This window comes from Trichosurus vulpecula, chromosome 8, assembly GCF_011100635.1.
Source record: "Trichosurus vulpecula isolate mTriVul1 chromosome 8, mTriVul1.pri, whole genome shotgun sequence".
NCBI lineage: Eukaryota > Metazoa > Chordata > Mammalia > Diprotodontia > Phalangeridae > Trichosurus > Trichosurus vulpecula.
This window is the reverse complement of record NC_050580.1, coordinates 16,698,608-16,716,834: the sequence shown is the minus strand read 5'-3', so window position 1 is coordinate 16,716,834 and position 18,227 is coordinate 16,698,608. Positions and strand designations below refer to the sequence as shown.

At 39.4% G+C, this 18,227-nt stretch overlaps 1 protein-coding gene and 1 pseudogene across 1 annotated transcript in view; both read left to right on the top strand.

Moving 5' to 3' along the window:
• PCDH15 (protocadherin related 15) overlaps window positions 1-18,227 on the top strand; it is a 1,035,697-nt gene that overhangs the window by 426,895 nt on the left and 590,575 nt on the right. The window contains exon 6 of the mRNA XM_036735025.1: window positions 3,591-3,701. Coding sequence (XP_036590920.1) covers window positions 3,591-3,701 — 111 coding nt within the window. The remainder of the gene's footprint in view (window positions 1-3,590; window positions 3,702-18,227) is intronic.
• LOC118828435 lies at window positions 11,849-12,479 on the top strand (annotated as a pseudogene).

Below are 18,227 nucleotides of genomic sequence, written 5' to 3'. Positions count from 1 at the left end.
CCACCAAAAATTTATATTCATTTATGTGCCACATTTTGAGAAAGACATTGGCAAACTGGAATGTATCCAGATTGAGTTGGAGGTAAAATCATAATTTTGAAATGATTATTCCAAATATTAGGATGTTTTAGTTTGGAGAATTAAGAAAAACTAAACTTAGTATTGGGAGCTGGAGATTTAGATGGGGAGAGGGCATTATAGCTGCTGTAATACACTTGAAAGAGTGTTGAGTTTGGAGTTCAAGAATCTGGAGTTCAAATTCTGGCTTTGCTCCTTACTACTTATGTAATGTGGGATAAGTGGCTTTCCATGTATGATCTTGATTTTCTCATCTGTAGAATGAGGGGAGTATATTAGAAGTCTTTTCCTTTTAGCTCTAAATCCAAGATAATAATAAAATGAAAGGATGTCATGGGAAAGAAAGTTGACTTGTTTTGAATTTTGCCATTTTTCTTTTTTCACTGTTGTTAATATATTTTTTTCCTTTTGTTTACTTCTTTGCTTTCCCCACAGGACAAAACTGGGGAAGGAATTAGTTGGAAAGAAGCCAGCTTAGGTTAATTGTCAGAAACGCATACTAGAAGTGATCCTTGTCCAAAGTAGGAATTGGCTGTCTCAAGAGATGGTAGCTTGTCACTCATTGATGTGTTCCAGCAAAGGCATTGCAAATGACCACCAAGTGGATATTTTGTGAAGGGGCTTATTGTTAACCTATGGGTTGTACTAGGTGACCCTTGAAGTCTTCTTTCCATTAGCATTCTATGATCTTAACAATACATATTTTAGAGCCTGTAGTGCATTCAAGAGAAAATGAGCCAATATACATGACTTTTCTTTAAGTGATTCCTTTTTGTCCCTATGATCAAATAGTCACTCAAAGGGAAAGCCTTATTTCACTGTGGGTTTCACATATGACTTATTAAAATAGTGTAAAATATTTTCTCATCTTTCCTTTTTATTGTTTTATCTCTAGACACTAGCCAGCAAATCAGGTGAAAAAAAAATTAAGGTTTATTTTTTCTGCCTGAGGCAAATTCCCCAGGTGATGTGGACCATGAAATAGTCCTTATCTTTGTCTCTTGGCACATTGAAATCTATTCAAAACTTTGCGAATTGAGTCACATACTACGGGAGAGACATTGGATTTAGTTCACTAGATTAGATTCAGTGAAAAGAGACCAGATTCAACTTTAAAGCTCAATAAAATTACTTGCTATATTGTTTCTGCTGATTTGTACTAAGGACCAAGGAAAACTATTCAGTGGAAGTTCATTTTTAACATTAATATGTAACAGTCTAGACAGTGATTCCAATTCCTGCAGGAGTACCTTTGGAATATAGATGACAGCCTACTTTTACAAAATGATACATCTATCAAGGGTTTGGTTATGATTAAGTTAGATTTTTCCCCATTTCAATAAAATTACCATATTTTCATTATGCCAAGAAGCCCACTACTGTCTGCTCATTCCTTCTTTGCCCACACGCTGCTGACTTTATCACTGGTGATAACATGAGAGCTGTCTTCTAGCATTTGCAAGGCTGCCACATGGAAGAGAAATTACTAGTCTTGTTCAGTGTGGCCCCAGAAGACAGAACTAGCCTCAATGACTGGGAGTGGTACAGAGGCAGGATTAGGCTTGGTATAAGGCAAATGTTCTTAATAATTATTTATCCAGATGTAGAAAAAGGTGTCTCCTGAGGACAAAATGAGAATGAATTGTCCATCACTGAGAGAATTCGGGTTTAACTTGGGTGATTATGCGTTACTGAGCTGGTTCTTGTCCATTTATGAGTTTGACTAGACTGCTTTGGAGGTCGCTTTCATTTCTGAAATTCAAGTATACATAAATACATACATACATATATATATGTATATATATATATGTATGTATGTATACACACACACACACACACACATATGAGAGACAGACAGAGAGACAGAGAGACAGAGAGATTTTGTAGAAAGTTGCTTGGATTAGCATTGCTTAGTAATGACAGCACTAATATGTAGCAATAATAAAGGTAGCTAGGTGGCTCACTGGCTAGAGTAACAAGCCTACAATCAGGGAGACTCCTCTTCATGAATTGAAATCCAGCCTCAAGACACTTACTAGCTGTGTGACCCAAGGCAAGTCACTTGACCCTGTTTGCCTCAGTTCCTCCTCTGTAAAATGAGATAGAGAATGAAATGACAAACCACTTCAGTATATTTGCCAAGAAAATACCAGATAAGGTCACAAAGGGTTGGACACACTGAAAAGACTCAGTAACAGTATGATGTTACCGATAACAGAACTACGCCACTGAATGGAACTGATGGACAAGGAATGGATTTTACCAAAGTTTTGTATTTTAAAGATCCTGTTAATGTTAAATTATGTTACTGTTAATTAATGTTAATTATGATGGTGATGATCATAGGATCACAGAATAAGATATAGAACACTGGAACGGACCTTAGAGGGCTATGGAGTCCAAGTGGCTTGTTTTATAGATCAGGAAGCTGAGGCCCAGAGCTTAGACTCACAAAGCTAGTTAGTATCTGAGATAGGATTCAAACTCAGATATTCTTGCATCCATCTCCAGCATTTTGCCCAAAGGGGCATGGTTACTGCTTATGATGATGACAGTGTACCCAGGAAGGATGTTGGTTGCATTTTAAGGTATGCAAAGCATTTTACATATATTTTCAAATTTGCTCCTCCAAATAGCCCTGTGGAGTATGTGAAACAATGATCAACATTTTATTGCTAAGAAAAGGCCGACCCAGAAATATTAAGTCACTTCATGCAGCTAGTGAATGCAGAATCAGAATAAGAACTCAAATCTACATGTATCATAAAATAAATTTAAGGAAGGATCCTTAGAGATCACTATCCTCTCTGTTATACAGATAAGGAAAATGATGACCTATCAGTAATTTATCCAAGGCTACACATCTGATTCTTATAATATCTGTGGTCTCCTAATTCCACCTCCCTCAGAGGCTTATTTCAAGTATTTAATGAGATAATATTTGCGAAATGCTTGGCACAGTGCCTGGCACATGAATGCCTCATTCACTTACCTTCCCATACTCACTGTTCTTTTCACTCTCCCTATGGTGTTATGTGACTTTTACTTTTTGGTCTCTAATATCATGAAAGTGCTTAGACATATGCATAAAGTTCAAAGGGAGAAATTATCCTGTGTACAAATAACAGATTAGAAATGTTACTTTGAACTTTGGGGACTTAAATCAAGACAAAAAAAAGTAAAAAAGTGTTGCAGAAAAGACCTGTGTTTGTTGGACTTAACTTCCAAAGGTCCCAGGGCAGTTGATAAATGGCACAAATAATAAATGAAAAACTACCAGAGGAGACACATTTTCTGGTTATCGTATTTTCCTAGGCTCTAAAAGAATCTGACTGATCAAATTTAAATATTTAAATGAAAACTCAGAATATTGAATCAGAAGCTTGCACCCAAACCCATTTTCAATGAAAAAGTTCACCTATTATCTCTGATTCTTAATCATACCATGTGATGACATCCCATGTGGTATCTCTAGGTCACCTCCATAAATCCTGTCCATTTCTTTATTGCAGACCTCCAACGACACCTTTGAGATCCCTCTCACATTGACTGGAACTGTCGTACTGAGGAAGAGACTTAATTATGAAGATAAGACCCGTTACTATGTCATCGTTCAAGCTAATGTAAGTATTCCCCATTGGTTAACGCTGAATTGCACCATTCCCTTTGAAAAATGTGGTGTGTATTGTATGTGTGATAGGCATGAGAAAAAATCAAACAATAATCCTTGACAGATGTAGTAAAAGATGTAGTTTTGTGCAACAACTCTCTGATCATTAATATCAAATGAGGTATAAAACAGAGGTGTATGTTCTCTAAAGATGTTTGTACAGAGCAGAACCCGTCATTTTGTTAACACTGACTGTTAATAGATTGATGAAGCCAATGAATCCTGACTCACAATATTTTTTAAAAGTATAAAATAAAATGCAACAGTTTTAAAAAGTGACCAGAAGTTAGAGAAAACGAAGACAAAATTCATTTTCCCCATCTAAGATCACAGACTCCCTGAAATCACTTGTGAAGAAGTTTCTATGGATCCCAGGTATAGAACCTCTACTAGGAAAGATATCATAAAAGAATCACATGACCAAAAAGGATGTAGGGCCAGCCTAATCCAGTAGACATTTCTTAAGCACCTACTACTATATGGTAGATACTGTGCTAAGCACTGGGAATACAAGACAGTCCCTACCCTTGAGGAGCTTAAAGGGGGAGAAACACACAGTAGGAGGAGGAAAGGTGAGGGAGAGAGGCAGGAGGGATGGAGTACCAGGGAGTGCCCAGTGCCCAGCACATGGATATTTTGTTCCCTGGAGTTGAAACCAAGCAAGGCAACACATGCAAAGTGGGGTGGGAGCTGAGAGTCCAATTTCTACTCTTTCATAAAGGAAGTCACTGGGTGGAGTTTGGTCCTCTATCATTCAGTTCTTCAATCTGAGGAGACAAGGGACTGAAGGAGGTGGTGTCAATCAAGGATTGAATTAGTAGCATGGTGGTGAGTTTAGAAGAGATAAGCTTATACTGGGTGGGGCATTCTATTCTGGTGGATTTTTAATCAAGCAAAGTAGTAGATGCCAAATGGTATCTTATGGGAAAGTGAGGCCTGACTAGTAGACAGCACCCAAGTCCCACTAATAGTACTTTCAAGAAACAATTCCCCCACAAGTGGGAGTGGATCTTTTGTGAAGGTCCTAAGGAAAGACACAAGTAATGATTGAGTTACCATTCCTTCTCTGGGAGGGAGTGGGCGCATGTACAAGTTCACAGATCAGCCAAAGCATTGTTACATGTTTTTTTTTTTTTTTCCCCAATTTCAAGGAAATTGACAGTTTAATCAGAGGGAATGGAAAGACATGCCCTTTTAGGTGTTTACTTCTGCAAATGTCATACCTGTAAATTACTATTTTGTATACGTAAACATCTGGAAAATAGAAATAACAGCAGCTCAGTCTTCAATTTGATTTCAGAAAGCAGGACTATTTTATGTTAAAGAAGCGCAGAATATCAAAGTTGAAAGGAATTCCAGAACTTATTCATCTCAACCCTGTTATTCGTGAAGTTGTCCTGTAACATCTCAGTTAATTTCTCAACCATACTTTGCTTGACTATTCCTTTTAGTCATTTTAGTCATTCCCTTTAGTCATTTCAGTGATGTCTAACATTTTACAACCCCCTTTGAGGTTTGCTTTGCAAAGATATTGAAATAGTTTGCCACTTTGTTCTCCAGTTCATTTTATAGGTGAGGGAAGTGAGGCTTAACCAGAGTTAAGAGATTTAACCAAGGTCACTCATTTGAACTCAAGTCTTCCAGACTCCAGCCCCAGTGCTCTATCCATTGCATCACCTAGCTGCCCTGAACATATCTGATGTGTAAATCATTACTTTATTATATAATTATATTTTCTGAGGACCAGGTTTGTTAAAACCAAACCAAATCAAACCAAAATACTTTTCCTTGCCTAGAACAGTTATCTAACATCCTCTCCCCACCCCCATGTGCTTTTGGTCCTACTTATTTTTTGGAACTATGAATAATAAGTTCACTTCCTTGTTTAAATAAAAGTAATTTAAATACTTGAAGAAAACTACCCTGTACCCCTCCTTTTAATGTTTTTTTTCTTCAATTTCATTAACTGATTTTCACCATAAATGCTTTTAAACCATTTCATTCTTTTTATCTTCTCATAAGTGGGAGGCATCTTTTTTTATTATTTTTTTCTTAAAACTGTTTCACCCAGAGCTGAATGAACAATTCCAGATATGGTCTGACTAGTCCATACATGGTAGGGCTCTCATTTCCCTCATTCTGGACATTTCATTCTCTGTTCCCTTTATGTCCTCTTTGTCAGTATCATATATTTCCAAAAGAGAATGGGTGACTTTCTAGAGATTAGAATGTATCCTAAATCACCCAACTATTATATTATAATTATTCTTTGACCCCTTAATTCATTTTTATTCTGTAATCAAAAAATATTTCTATGGAAGGAAAAGTAAGCAAAAGAACTCAAAAAAATTAATACACAGGAAATGAATTTCACTTATCTTTGTTCTCTAATGACTTTAGCATGGTGGTTAAAAGAGTCACTTTCCAATTTGGTATTTCATATTTAACTTTTCAGAGAGAAAAGGGATAAACCTTCATTCTTACATTTGGCTGCACGGTAAAGAACATATTGTTCTACGTTTTTACTTGTCTTCAGCCATAGTCTAATAGCAAAATGGTGGACCCTAGTTAAATTTATGAAATCCCTTCTACTTTACTGTAAACTATGAGAGGCAGTATAAATATCCAAGCCCAACCCAAACCAATAAGGTGTTTAACCAATATATAAAACAAGACTTCTGAAAATGTGGCACTTCTTTGTCCTTAGGGTTGTCTATGGTTTGCAATTACATTTCTCTAGTTGGAGATAAAAATCAGTGTCTCCAATTTGTACTGTAAACCTAGAATCATGATAATTAGTTGAAGATAGCAGAGAAAAAGAAAACAGGATCTCTGCCCTTGGGGAATTTGGACCCTTAAAAGGGAAGAGAATAAGAGAGAAAGCATGTACTAACAACTTTACAAATTGAATATCTTTTGATCCTCACTACAGCCCTGAAAGGTAGGTTCCATTATCTGCATTTTTACATTTGAGAAAACTGAGGCAGACAGAGTTTAAGTGACCTGCCCAAGGTCAAAGAGCTAGTAAGCATCTGAAGCAGGCTTTAAAGCATGGGGTCTTCTTCATTCCAAGCCCAGCTCTCTATTCATTGCACCACCCAGTTGCCCCCACCCCCCCAAAAAAAGAAATAAAAAGAAAAAACCCATCAAAAAACAAAGAAAAAAGGATTTATTTTAAACTTAATATATACATATATTGATGCAACCACATAAATGGGGTTTGCAACTGTCCCAGTTGAATATGTTTTGCTTAATTTTAGGGACTGTTTCATTTGTGTTTTTGTATCACCAATGCCTTGCAAGGGCTTGGCCATAGTAGCTTCTCAATACATGCTTACCAATTTGAGCCAAACTGATTTTGCACTTAACTTAATTTCAGTGAATGATATGTTCTTAATTTCTAGTGACTCTGAGTGTCCCATGGGACTTTTGTTTTGTCTGCTCATTTTTTTCACTTTTCTTTTCCTTATATGGTCATAATTCCCACTATGTGCTTTTGGATGCTATTTTCCCTATTTGAATTATTTTTATAAAGACCTTTCTATATTCCTTTTCATTACTCATATTTTCCCTAACCTTAATTGCATTATAATATCCCATGGACTATGAACACAAATTGCTAATAATCACTTGAAAATGCATAACACTTTACAGTCACCCAAAAGATTTAATTAAAACAAACTTTGAAGAAGTGTTAGTGCCAATCAAATAGGCAAAAATAATTACAAGCAATGAAACTCAGTTCTGGGAGAGTTGTAGGGAAATATATATCCACTCATCAATTACTGGTAGAATCATCATCATCATTATTATTATTATTAATAAATAAAGCAATCCAGCAACATGCAGTGAAATAACCATTTCCTTTAATTCAGTAAATGCACTGTTTTTGGTGACAGCCTTAAAGCATGTCTATTTTTCCCCTGCTCTCTAGACAGCGGCTCCCCATAGCTTCCCTACAACCCTCCAATCTACCTTTCCATACTTGCTTTGTGTTAGTCCCCTGCACACACTCTTTGGTCTGCCCAAATGAACCTTCTTGCTTTCCCCCTCGATGATAGTTCACCACCTAACTCTAGGTGAAGCCTGGACTGCCCTGCCTCCTTGCTTCTACTTCTGATTCCCCCCTTGCCTTTAAAGCTCTGCTCAGAATTCTGCTGGTATTGAAAGCAGTTTCACCCTGGAGTCTTCACTCTTCCAGGTGGCAGTGAGTTTGGGCTCCATTGAGTGTAAGAATCTGGATTTGTCCTGACCAGTTAGAGCTTCTGTATCAGGAGGGCAGAGTTTATAATCTCAAAGAGGATCATAAACATGTCTGAAAGGTTCGGAATCGCCGGATAGAAGAAACTCTCAAAGTAGAAGGCAGAAGAATCAAAACATTTATTTAGGCTCAACAGTAACCAACCCATGAACCAGCAACCCCATTTTGATATGTTGGTCATAATCTTCCAGGCCCAATAAGTACGCCTTGAAAGAGTAACCAGGAGGCTACAGAGAAACATGATTGCGTAAAGCAAAATCATGTTTCCCCCTTTTATGGTAATAAGATTACCCACTGGACTGAAGTCTTTGTTCAGCTTCCTCCCGTAGATCAGCTCTGCTGCTGGCAGCTCCTGCCTCAGCTGTGTCTGTTTCTGAAACTGAAGCTGCAACTGCAACTGACGATGTAACGGTCGCTGTAACTGACGTAACTGTCGTAACTGTCGCTGGCTCCAACCGGAAAAGGAAAGAGAAGAATCTTCAAGCTGTCCTCTCCCCTTTTATAGGGTTTCTGACATCATTAAGCTCCGCCCAAATGACCAGGGCCGATTGGTTCTTGAGTTGGCCCCTCCCCCTAGGGTAGACCAGGTTCTGGAGCTAACACCTCCCCTCAGCCAGCCCCATGACTCCCCACACAGGAAGCCGTCTGCCTCCCGGCATGCTCCCCGGGCCTCCTGCCCCGGAAGAGCAAGCCACAGTGTCCAGAGGCTCAATGAGGCAAGCTGAGCCATTCAAAGAAAACAAAAGCCATTATGGCTACATTCCACCCCTTGTTATAGGATACATAATCTAATCAGCCATGTATCCTAGAACATACATTGTGATCCAATTACAAAGGAAACTAAAACATATCATTCATTATAAAGCAAAACATATCATTCAGTAACATTCCCAAACATTGGTTAACGATTCAAATGCGATCCACCCCTAGATCCCAGCAAAACAATCTCTTCAATCAATCATCCCCAAAACAATTATCAACAATTCAAATGTCCACCCCTAAATCCTTGTATCCATTACATAGGATCAATAATATCATAACAATAAAACAACACAGCAAGGATAACACAAAATAAGTAAACAGAACACTATCATCATTTCCACCCCCCTTGAACGATTGGGGCTCAAAATCTTGGGGTGAGGGGTGGAGGTCTCATTTTCCATAGCTTCTTCATGCTGAAATTGGATGTAGAGATGGCCCTGCCCCCAAAAAGTCCCATTCCAGAGGTCATTTCTTTAACGAGCTGGCAGGAATTCCAAGAATGCTACATGCTTAGGCAGTCACTGGAAAGTGCAGGGTGCTTAAGCCTGAAGGAAACAAAACTAGCAACAAGGTTAGCCAAAACAAAGGACAAAAAGAATAGACAAGTATGGACTATAATTCTTCAAATAAAATCATCTCAAGTTTGGTTGAGATTTCAGTTATGCAAAGATCCAACATCAGAGCCAAACTCAGGTGGGAAATGTTTCTTTTCAAAAGGAACATAATGAGGAAGCCAAGAGGATCCCACCCTAGATATAGACTAAGATTGTCCTCCCAGCCTTTCCCCAAATGTACAAGTTTTCATCCGTTAATCACACAAGGTCACCTTCAGTCTGAGTGGCTTGTAGGCTTGCAGGAGCAGTTCTTATTTCCCTATTTCTCGTGTTATCAAGTCCTCTATACATTCTGTATAATTCATTGGTTGGAATTCCATCTATCATTTCAAAACCTACCCCTGCTCTCAATAAAGTAGTAAACATTTCTTTCCTTGTTGCTCTCCTTTGGCGCCAAGTTTGCTGGTTATACACTCTTCTCTCTCGAGGAGATCTATCCCTTCCCCAGTCACCTAAGTCATATAACTGTAAAATCTTATTTATCACTGTTGTAAGACGGCTCCCTACTTCTCCAAGCAATAAATTCAAAATTAGTTGTTTATAAGCAGGGGGAGCTGTCCTAATTATTAAATTCCTATGAGGCAGTTCCATTGGATCATTGTAATATTTGTCTGCAGTTCCTATCATAATGGCAGTCTTCATTACCTCCTCCTTTAGTCTCATGATACAATCTCTAAGTGAATACCAGGGTCTGTGCTCAGTGGGCCACATAGAATCAGTATCATATCTCCTATTGCATCCCACAGCGGCTAATGCCAACAGAGTAGTCCTGCTATCACCATCTCCTTGCTGATGATGTTCCCTAAAAGCTTTTTGAACTAGAGGATCATGGCTGATACCTATGAATCTCATGCAGTCTGTCCCATCTACTGATATTCCACCGGCCCTTGATCACTGAGTCTTACCATCCAAGATATCAATGGTTCTCCTATTCTTTGGCTGAATCTACTCAAAATATCTGTGACCTCTTGCGGTGAGAAATCTTCCTGAATTTCCCTTGTAACTGAATCTTCACCTCGGGTTTCTGTCTTCCTCCTTTGTATGGGTCGAGCCCTTGTCTGATCATTTAACCATCTCCTATTCTCTATGTGAGGCACATCCTGAACCCCAGTAGTGTTTTGTGCCTCAGCCGGCTCTTTCTGGGCTGGGTTGAAATGCACTCTGGGCTTTTTTGGTCTCCTGTTGCTCTTAGCCACATTAATAGAAAAGTTCTCATTTGAGTCAGTTTGGTCTCCTGCTATCTGAGATTCCTCTTCTTCCTGTGGGGTAGGAGTGCCCCTATGTCTTTCACTTAATCTCAATCTTTCGTATACTAGCCGGTAGGCTGATAACACTATCCAGCTTTGCCTAGATAGTGATGCCCCTGACTGAATCCCAACTTCTCGTAAACACTTTTCCAAATCCCTAGGATCTCCTTTCCGTAGCCTTGGTTCCCAGTTTTCACAGGGTCCAGCTTTTTTAGCCAATTCTTTTGCTAGGGAGGAATAAAATGGATCCTCCCATCCTGGGATATTTATCTCTTCCTCTGAAATTGTTCTGCTTCTAAATAGAGATCTTATACCTAGCGATCCTGTTCGTGACGCCAAATGTATCAGGAGGGCAGAGTTTATAATCTCAAAGAGGATCATAAACATGTCTGAAAGGTTCGGAATCGCCGGATAGAAGAAACTCTCAAAGTAGAAGGCAGAAGAATCAAAACATTTATTTAGGCTCAACAGTAACCAACCCATGAACCAGCAACCCCATTTTGATATGTTGGTCATAATCTTCCAGGCCCAATAAGTACGCCTTGAAAGAGTAACCAGGAGGCTACAGAGAAACATGATTGCGTAAAGCAAAATCATGTTTCCCCCTTTTATGGTAATAAGATTACCCACTGGACTGAAGTCTTTGTTCAGCTTCCTCCCGTAGATCAGCTCTGCTGCTGGCAGCTCCTGCCTCAGCTGTGTCTGTTTCTGAAACTGAAGCTGCAACTGCAACTGACGATGTAACGGTCGCTGTAACTGACGTAACTGTCGTAACTGTCGCTGGCTCCAACCGGAAAAGGAAAGAGAAGAATCTTCAAGCTGTCCTCTCCCCTTTTATAGGGTTTCTGACATCATTAAGCTCCGCCCAAATGACCAGGGCCGATTGGTTCTTGAGTTGGCCCCTCCCCCTAGGGTAGACCAGGTTCTGGAGCTAACACCTCCCCTCAGCCAGCCCCATGACTCCCCACACAGGAAGCCGTCTGCCTCCCGGCATGCTCCCCGGGCCTCCTGCCCCGGAAGAGCAAGCCACAGTGTCCAGAGGCTCAATGAGGCAAGCTGAGCCATTCAAAGAAAACAAAAGCCATTATGGCTACAGCTTCCTAGAATGAAATCAGCTTTAGCTACGAGATAACTCATATGTCTCAAGTCCTATTTTCTCACGAGGAAAAGCATTTCTCTACTACAGGAGAGATTATGGATCCAGCTATGGTGAAAAATGTTTTGAAAAGGCAAAATGTGACACAGTGGTAGCAGTTCCCAAAGTAGTGAAATAGTACTGAGAGCAAGTTTGTAGACTCCATCCTTGGTAGACTTTTAAGATCAAGGATGTTGGCAGCCTAGATACAGACTCTACCAAAAGCTCAGGGCAAAGCCAGAGTCATTCTGATGTTTGTGCCAAATATCGAATAAAATATGTTGGTGCCATTGAGATACTGAAACTCAGTGTTGGGAATGGTCTTGAAGGGTCTCTGTTTTCATGTTGCCAGCTTGGCTCTGCTCCCTTGAAGAGCCTCTGGATCTAATAAATTACATTGATGTAGCACAGCAAGATGGAAAGTTCCCATTTGTTTTGTTCTTCTGGAGGAGGAGTTTATTATGGGAGTTTCTACATATGGCATTAAAGTATCAACATCTGATTAACATGATGTTTTACACAGACATGCTTTGTGTTTAATCGTCCAGATGATGTGTTATTATGATGGAAACTTATCAGTGCTAAAGAACACAGATGCAGGCTATGAAGAGTATAGTCTATGGCTGTATCAGTGTAACAGTTTGGAACAAACACAAGCTATTTGCAAAGTTTTAGCTACAGCTTTTGACTATTAACATCTGAGGAACCATGAGCTCCTGCTAGAGTGGAAGATAAATAACTTCATTTGAAAGAACCCAGCATTCAGGATGAAAACAGGAGTTGGACTTTTATCTCTACTAAAGAACAAAGAACCCTCATTCCAGTTCATAAAAAAGAAAATGCATTTTTAAAATATTGACCATTCCAACTCTACAAATGTAAACTTTTCTAAGCTCTCCAAAGCATTTCTAAAATCCACTAGAGTGTTATAACTGCCAATGAAGTTACTTTCTGCTTGGATTATAAAAAAGAAGCCTGTGTGCCAAATTTTACCACTCTTAGCTTACCCAGCTTAGCACTAGAAAGTGTTGTATGTAAAAATGTCTTAATGTATAATATACATTGTAACCTGGGGCGGTGGGGCTGGGAAACAAAAAACAAAACAAAACAAAAAAACAATAACACCTCAGCTCAGGTGCCACCTTACAAGATGCCCTTCCTGAATCCCTGGGCTGCTAGGGCTCTCCGCTCCCACTTGCCCTCTCCCTCCCTAGCTGTTGTGTTGTTGTAGTTGCATTCAGTCATTCAATGTCTGACCATTGGTGACTGTGTACTGTAGCACCCCAATATGTAGGTGGGGTTTTCTTGGCAGTTTTTCCATTTCCTTCTCCCTCCCCAGAGTGCCTTGTAATTACCCTGAATATGATTGGCATGTATTTCTAAATGCACACATTGTTTCCCCAATAGAATACAATCTCCTGGATGGTAGAAACTGGATTGCTTTTGTATTTGTACCCCTAGTGTCAACCATGGTGCTGGACTTGTAGCTGGTACTTCATAAATAGAGATAATTAACAGATTGCTGAGGATATAGCCTGAAAGTATTATTAAAATGAGCAGAGAAATAGAGCTGTCTTGTTCAAAGAATTTCAGAGTAATATTATTTTTAATTCCCAAGCTTGGGAGCAAACTATATATTCAACCAAAGGTGAATGGTTGATGCTTTAATGAGATTTTAATCAAAAATTTTGCTCAATCAAAACTGTTCTTGTATGCTTAGACATGTGAATTTACTCTTTGTAAAAAGAGTACTTTACTCTTTACTCTGGAATCTGAGCCTCCTTTCTTGTTCTCCTTGGCCTTTTTATTTCTCTCCAAAGTCCTCCCATAAAATCAAATGACATTCCCTTAAATGAAAGCAAGAAAATGCCTACTTCTGCTCTCCAAGTTCCTTGCACAGGTGTCATGCTTTCTCTTTGCTTCTAACTAAAAGAAATTGTTGCTAGAGAAGTTACTAAGGTCAGCCAGGATGCTGTCCCTCAGGTCTAGTCTGGTCCCTGGGTGAGACTGATTTGCAAATCATAACGCAGAAATCCCAGGCAGCGTGCAGCATAGTGGATAGGCACCAGAATCAGTCTTAAAGCTTGTGTTAAAGTATAGCCCTAACACATAGAGCTGCATGACCCGGGACAAGCCTCTTAAGTTTGCAGTGGCTTCAGGCAGCTCTCTAAGACACAGACTGATCTGTTTTGAAAGAGGGAGTTCCTACTTGCAGGCTCTCTGTACCAATAGTTACAGGTTATGGCCTCTCCCTCAAAAAATAATTGAATGGATGGCTCTTTTATCTTTGTGTAAATAAGACTGTCCCTAGAATCAAGTACTTTTCTTTCTATTGTCCTACCTTAGCAGAGTATCTAGAAGTAGGAAGCACATAATAAAGGTGCTGACAAAACTGCTAAAGTTTGGGCTAACTCTTATTTGGGAACTGAATCAATTAAGGCTTCAGAACTGATATAGCACTCACACGCAGAGAAGATGTTGAATGAGATTGTGACTCACGCAAAAAAAAAAAGACCTAAAAAGTGAATTTTTAATCCATCAAGGAATTTCAAAGACAAGTATAAAGTTAATGATCTGAGATATCATCCACTTCTTCCATCAAAAATTCAGTCAACAAGCATTTATGCAGTGTCTCTCATAAGTCGGTTACTATGAAGGTCACCAGGGAGGGGCACAGCCCTCCATATGTTAACATTCTATGTTATTCTCATTAATGTCATGTCATAAATCTCTCATAGACAATTCCCCCAACACTCTGCAGTCTCTTTCATTTTTCTCTTATTATTCAGTGAATAACAATGTTGGGCTAGGCTATATTTTTTCAAAATTTGACTTTAACCACCAAAGAGTGCTGGTAGGCCCTTAACTGATACTGTCACCAATCAAAATCTATCTCCAATAATCCCCTCATTATCTTAAAAAATTTGTACTGCCTCCAACACCATAGGTGGAAATGGTGAAGGAAAGAATTCCAGGCATGGAGGACAATGAGTGGAATTACTCAAGAGTCAGGAGATGGAGTACTCAGACTAAGGAATAGCAAGGAGGCCAGTGTCCCTGGATAGGAGAGTACATGCTGGGGTGGGGGTGGGGCGGATGTAGATGGTTGAAAGTCTGGCAAAGTGGGAAAAGGTCAGGGGATCAAGCTATGGAAGACTTTATATGTGATCCTGGGTGCAACAGGAAGGCAGTAGAACAGGTTTATTGGTGAGGGAGGTGGGCATGACACAGTCAGGTCAGTGATTTTGGAAGATCAGTTTGACAGCTGAGTGAAGTATAAGCTAGAAATAGATTTATGGCAGGGAAACCAATCAGCAGGCTATTGAAATAGTCTCGGCCAGGGGTGGGGAACCTGCAGCTTCGAGGCCACGTGTGGCCCTCTAGGTCCTCAAGTGCGGCCCTTTGACTGAATCCAGCCTTCACAGAACAAATCCCCTTAATAAAAGGGGACTCTAGGAATGAAGTGATGAGGGTTTGCACCAGAGCGGTGAAGGTATCTAAGGAGAAGGAGGCATATAGGGGAGATATTTGGGATCGCTGGAATGTGAAGGAATGGGAGTAAGTTAATCAGTGAGTACAAGTAGATTTTAATTCTTTATGTTCAGTTTTCCCAGAGCAGGAAGAAGCTTTGTGGTGCTGGAATGGAATGGGGAGCTCCTATGAAAACCAACTTACTGCCATGGAGTTTGAGTAGCAGAGAGTTCCTATTATGTCTCTTGGAATCCATAGACAACCAGATATATACAATATACACCTATATCTAGTTAGACATCTTTCCATCATTCACCTATCCAGCAACATATTTGTGCCTATATATGATTAATAGTAATAGAAAATACTATATATATATATATATATATATACATATACATACATACATACATACATATGTTTGAGTATAGATATAAACAACTCTTTGCCTCATAGGAAAATAATCTAGTGAAAAAATACAGAAAAACACACATACCTAAAAGCTTCTATCCTTGAAGGTTAGAATACGTGCCCTAACAATTAATGCCCCAAAGAAATACAATTTTAAATCCAGGAAAGTGCGGTGGAGCAATATGATTCATCACTTCACTTGCCGTACTCAATTCATAGAAATTAAGTAGAAATGGAAAAGCAGAAAATGGCACAAAATAAATGAGGTAAAAAGTCCCGAGGTATTTGACCTCAGGTAACTTGAAACAACAACAACATGCTGCAAATTAAGCAAGCTAACAGAACTGAGTTTCTAGGATTTTTTGAATAGTAGATGACTGACCGTCCATCTATCTTGGGTCAGCAGAAGGGAGATAAAAGCCTCTCCGTCTTGAGGTAGCTTTGTTGGAGCAGAACTGGTGAGGGCAATTCTAATTACATTGTGATTACTCCTCCCTCCCTTTTTTTCTGCTGCAAATACCTGATAATGTAATTAAATAACATTTAATTTGTCTCTCTGAGGGAGTCTGTTTGGCCGACTTTGGAAAGCTAGAGGCTGGAATATCCAGACGTCAGGAATGCTCCACATTCCATTTCCAATAAAATGAAGTTCCAGAGTCATTGAAAATATATGAGAAAGAAAGTATAAAGGGAAGAAGAGAAAAGACTGAAGGAGGAAGGGAGGAAGGAAGGAAGGAAGGAAGGAAAAGAAGGGAAAAAGAAGAAAGGAAGAAATGGGAAGAAGAAAGAGAGGAGAGGAGAGGAGAAGAGAAGAGAGGAGAGGACAGGAGGGGAGGGGAGGGGAGAGAAGGGAGGGGAGGGGAGAGGAGAAATCATGTAATCCTCATTAGCAGCTTCCAATTCTTCTCATAAAGCCTGGTGTTGTATGTGTTCATTCAGCTAGAACTCCAGGCAGGATATGTCACCTCTGCATACCTAGTACAATGTTGAAGGAATATTCCTGAACTTAATTCTAGTCTCCATTTTCTTTAATGCTATCCTTTACAGTAATGATGGTAATAAGTAATAGTTGCCTTTTATAGTGATCTTTGAGGTTTACAAAACACTTTACATATATTATTTAATGCTTACAACAACCTTTTGTGGTGGGTGCTATGGGTATCCTTATTTGAGGATTATATAGCTCACATATACATAGCTCTTTAAGGACTGAATGGCGTTTTCCAGAAGGTATGTTAATTCATTTGATAGATGAGGAAACTGAGTCTGATCAAGGTTAAGTGACTTGCTCAAGGTGACTCTGATCAAAGAATATTCAAAGGCAGATAGAAGCCTGCCATGGCAAAGAACTTGTTGCTTTACTCTCCAGAGTTAAATTCTTTCCACCGAAGTCAAAGCATCAGTCAGAAGAAAGTATTGCAATGATCATGTGTCTCTTAGCATCAAGTCCTGTGTCATCAGTGAATGGGCAGCAACATCACATCCGAGTTTATACACTGCAGTGTGCCTTTGGTTATCATTCATCAGAAGATCATAGATTTTGAGGTAGGAAGAGCCTTGGAGATAATGAAGTCTAATTCTCCAGGCCTGGAGTGGCTAAGTGACATTTTAATAACCACGCAGGAACTTAACCAAGGTCCCCTCAGTCTATTTCTGTGCTTTTTAAACTAAGCAATGTTCTTAACCTGGGGTCCATGAAGTCTATGTACTGAGGGGTGAGAGAGCCTGTCTACTGAGGGAACTTTGAAGGATGAAAGCATTCCTGTCATCAAGGCAGGACTACAGACTCTAGTGGACTCTTCTTTCCCTTTGACCATCTCATTCTGAAAATTCATAGACCAGAACAGGAGGTGACTCTTCTGCTCTGACTTAATAATTACTTCTGCTCATTGCAAAGGGGCTGACCATTATATGCAGTGTTCTCCAACCAACATCTTCCACCTCTTCAGAGAAGCTTATAAATTCACTATTTCATTATGATGGTGTGTTTTGCTGAATTATTCCCACTCTTTATTTATGCTCCATTATAAGAGGTTGCTCTGTGTGTGTGTGTGTGTGTGTGTGTGTGTGTGTGTGTGTGTATGTGTGTGCATGTGTGTGCTAGGAGACAAGGGAATGGATATATTGTTGGAAGTAGGAGACCAAAAACAAAAAACAAACTATGGAAATGGATGAGAGAGAAAGAGAGAGAAAGAGAGAGAGAGAGAGAGAGAGAGAGACTGAATAAGGAAAGAAAACGAGTCGGAGAGCTTGTGTATCCCAAAAGGATCCTTAATTAATCCTCTCTGCTTTCTTTAATATCGTGTAAAATCCTGACTGGTAAATATTGGAACCCTTACAAAAGGAACATTTGCTCACCTATTAGATTTCTTTTTTTGGTTTGGATTGATTTTTATAATCTAGCCATGCCAAGTCTCTCCCTTGTAGCATGTGTTCCAATGGCAGCAAGCTTTTTCTTTCACAAATTAAGAATCTTTATCTCATTGCCTTTTTCTTTTTCTTTTTTTTCACCTGCTGAAGGTATTTGGTTCTCCTTTTCTACCTAGCAAATAATTTCTTGGCTCATCAAAAGGGCTTT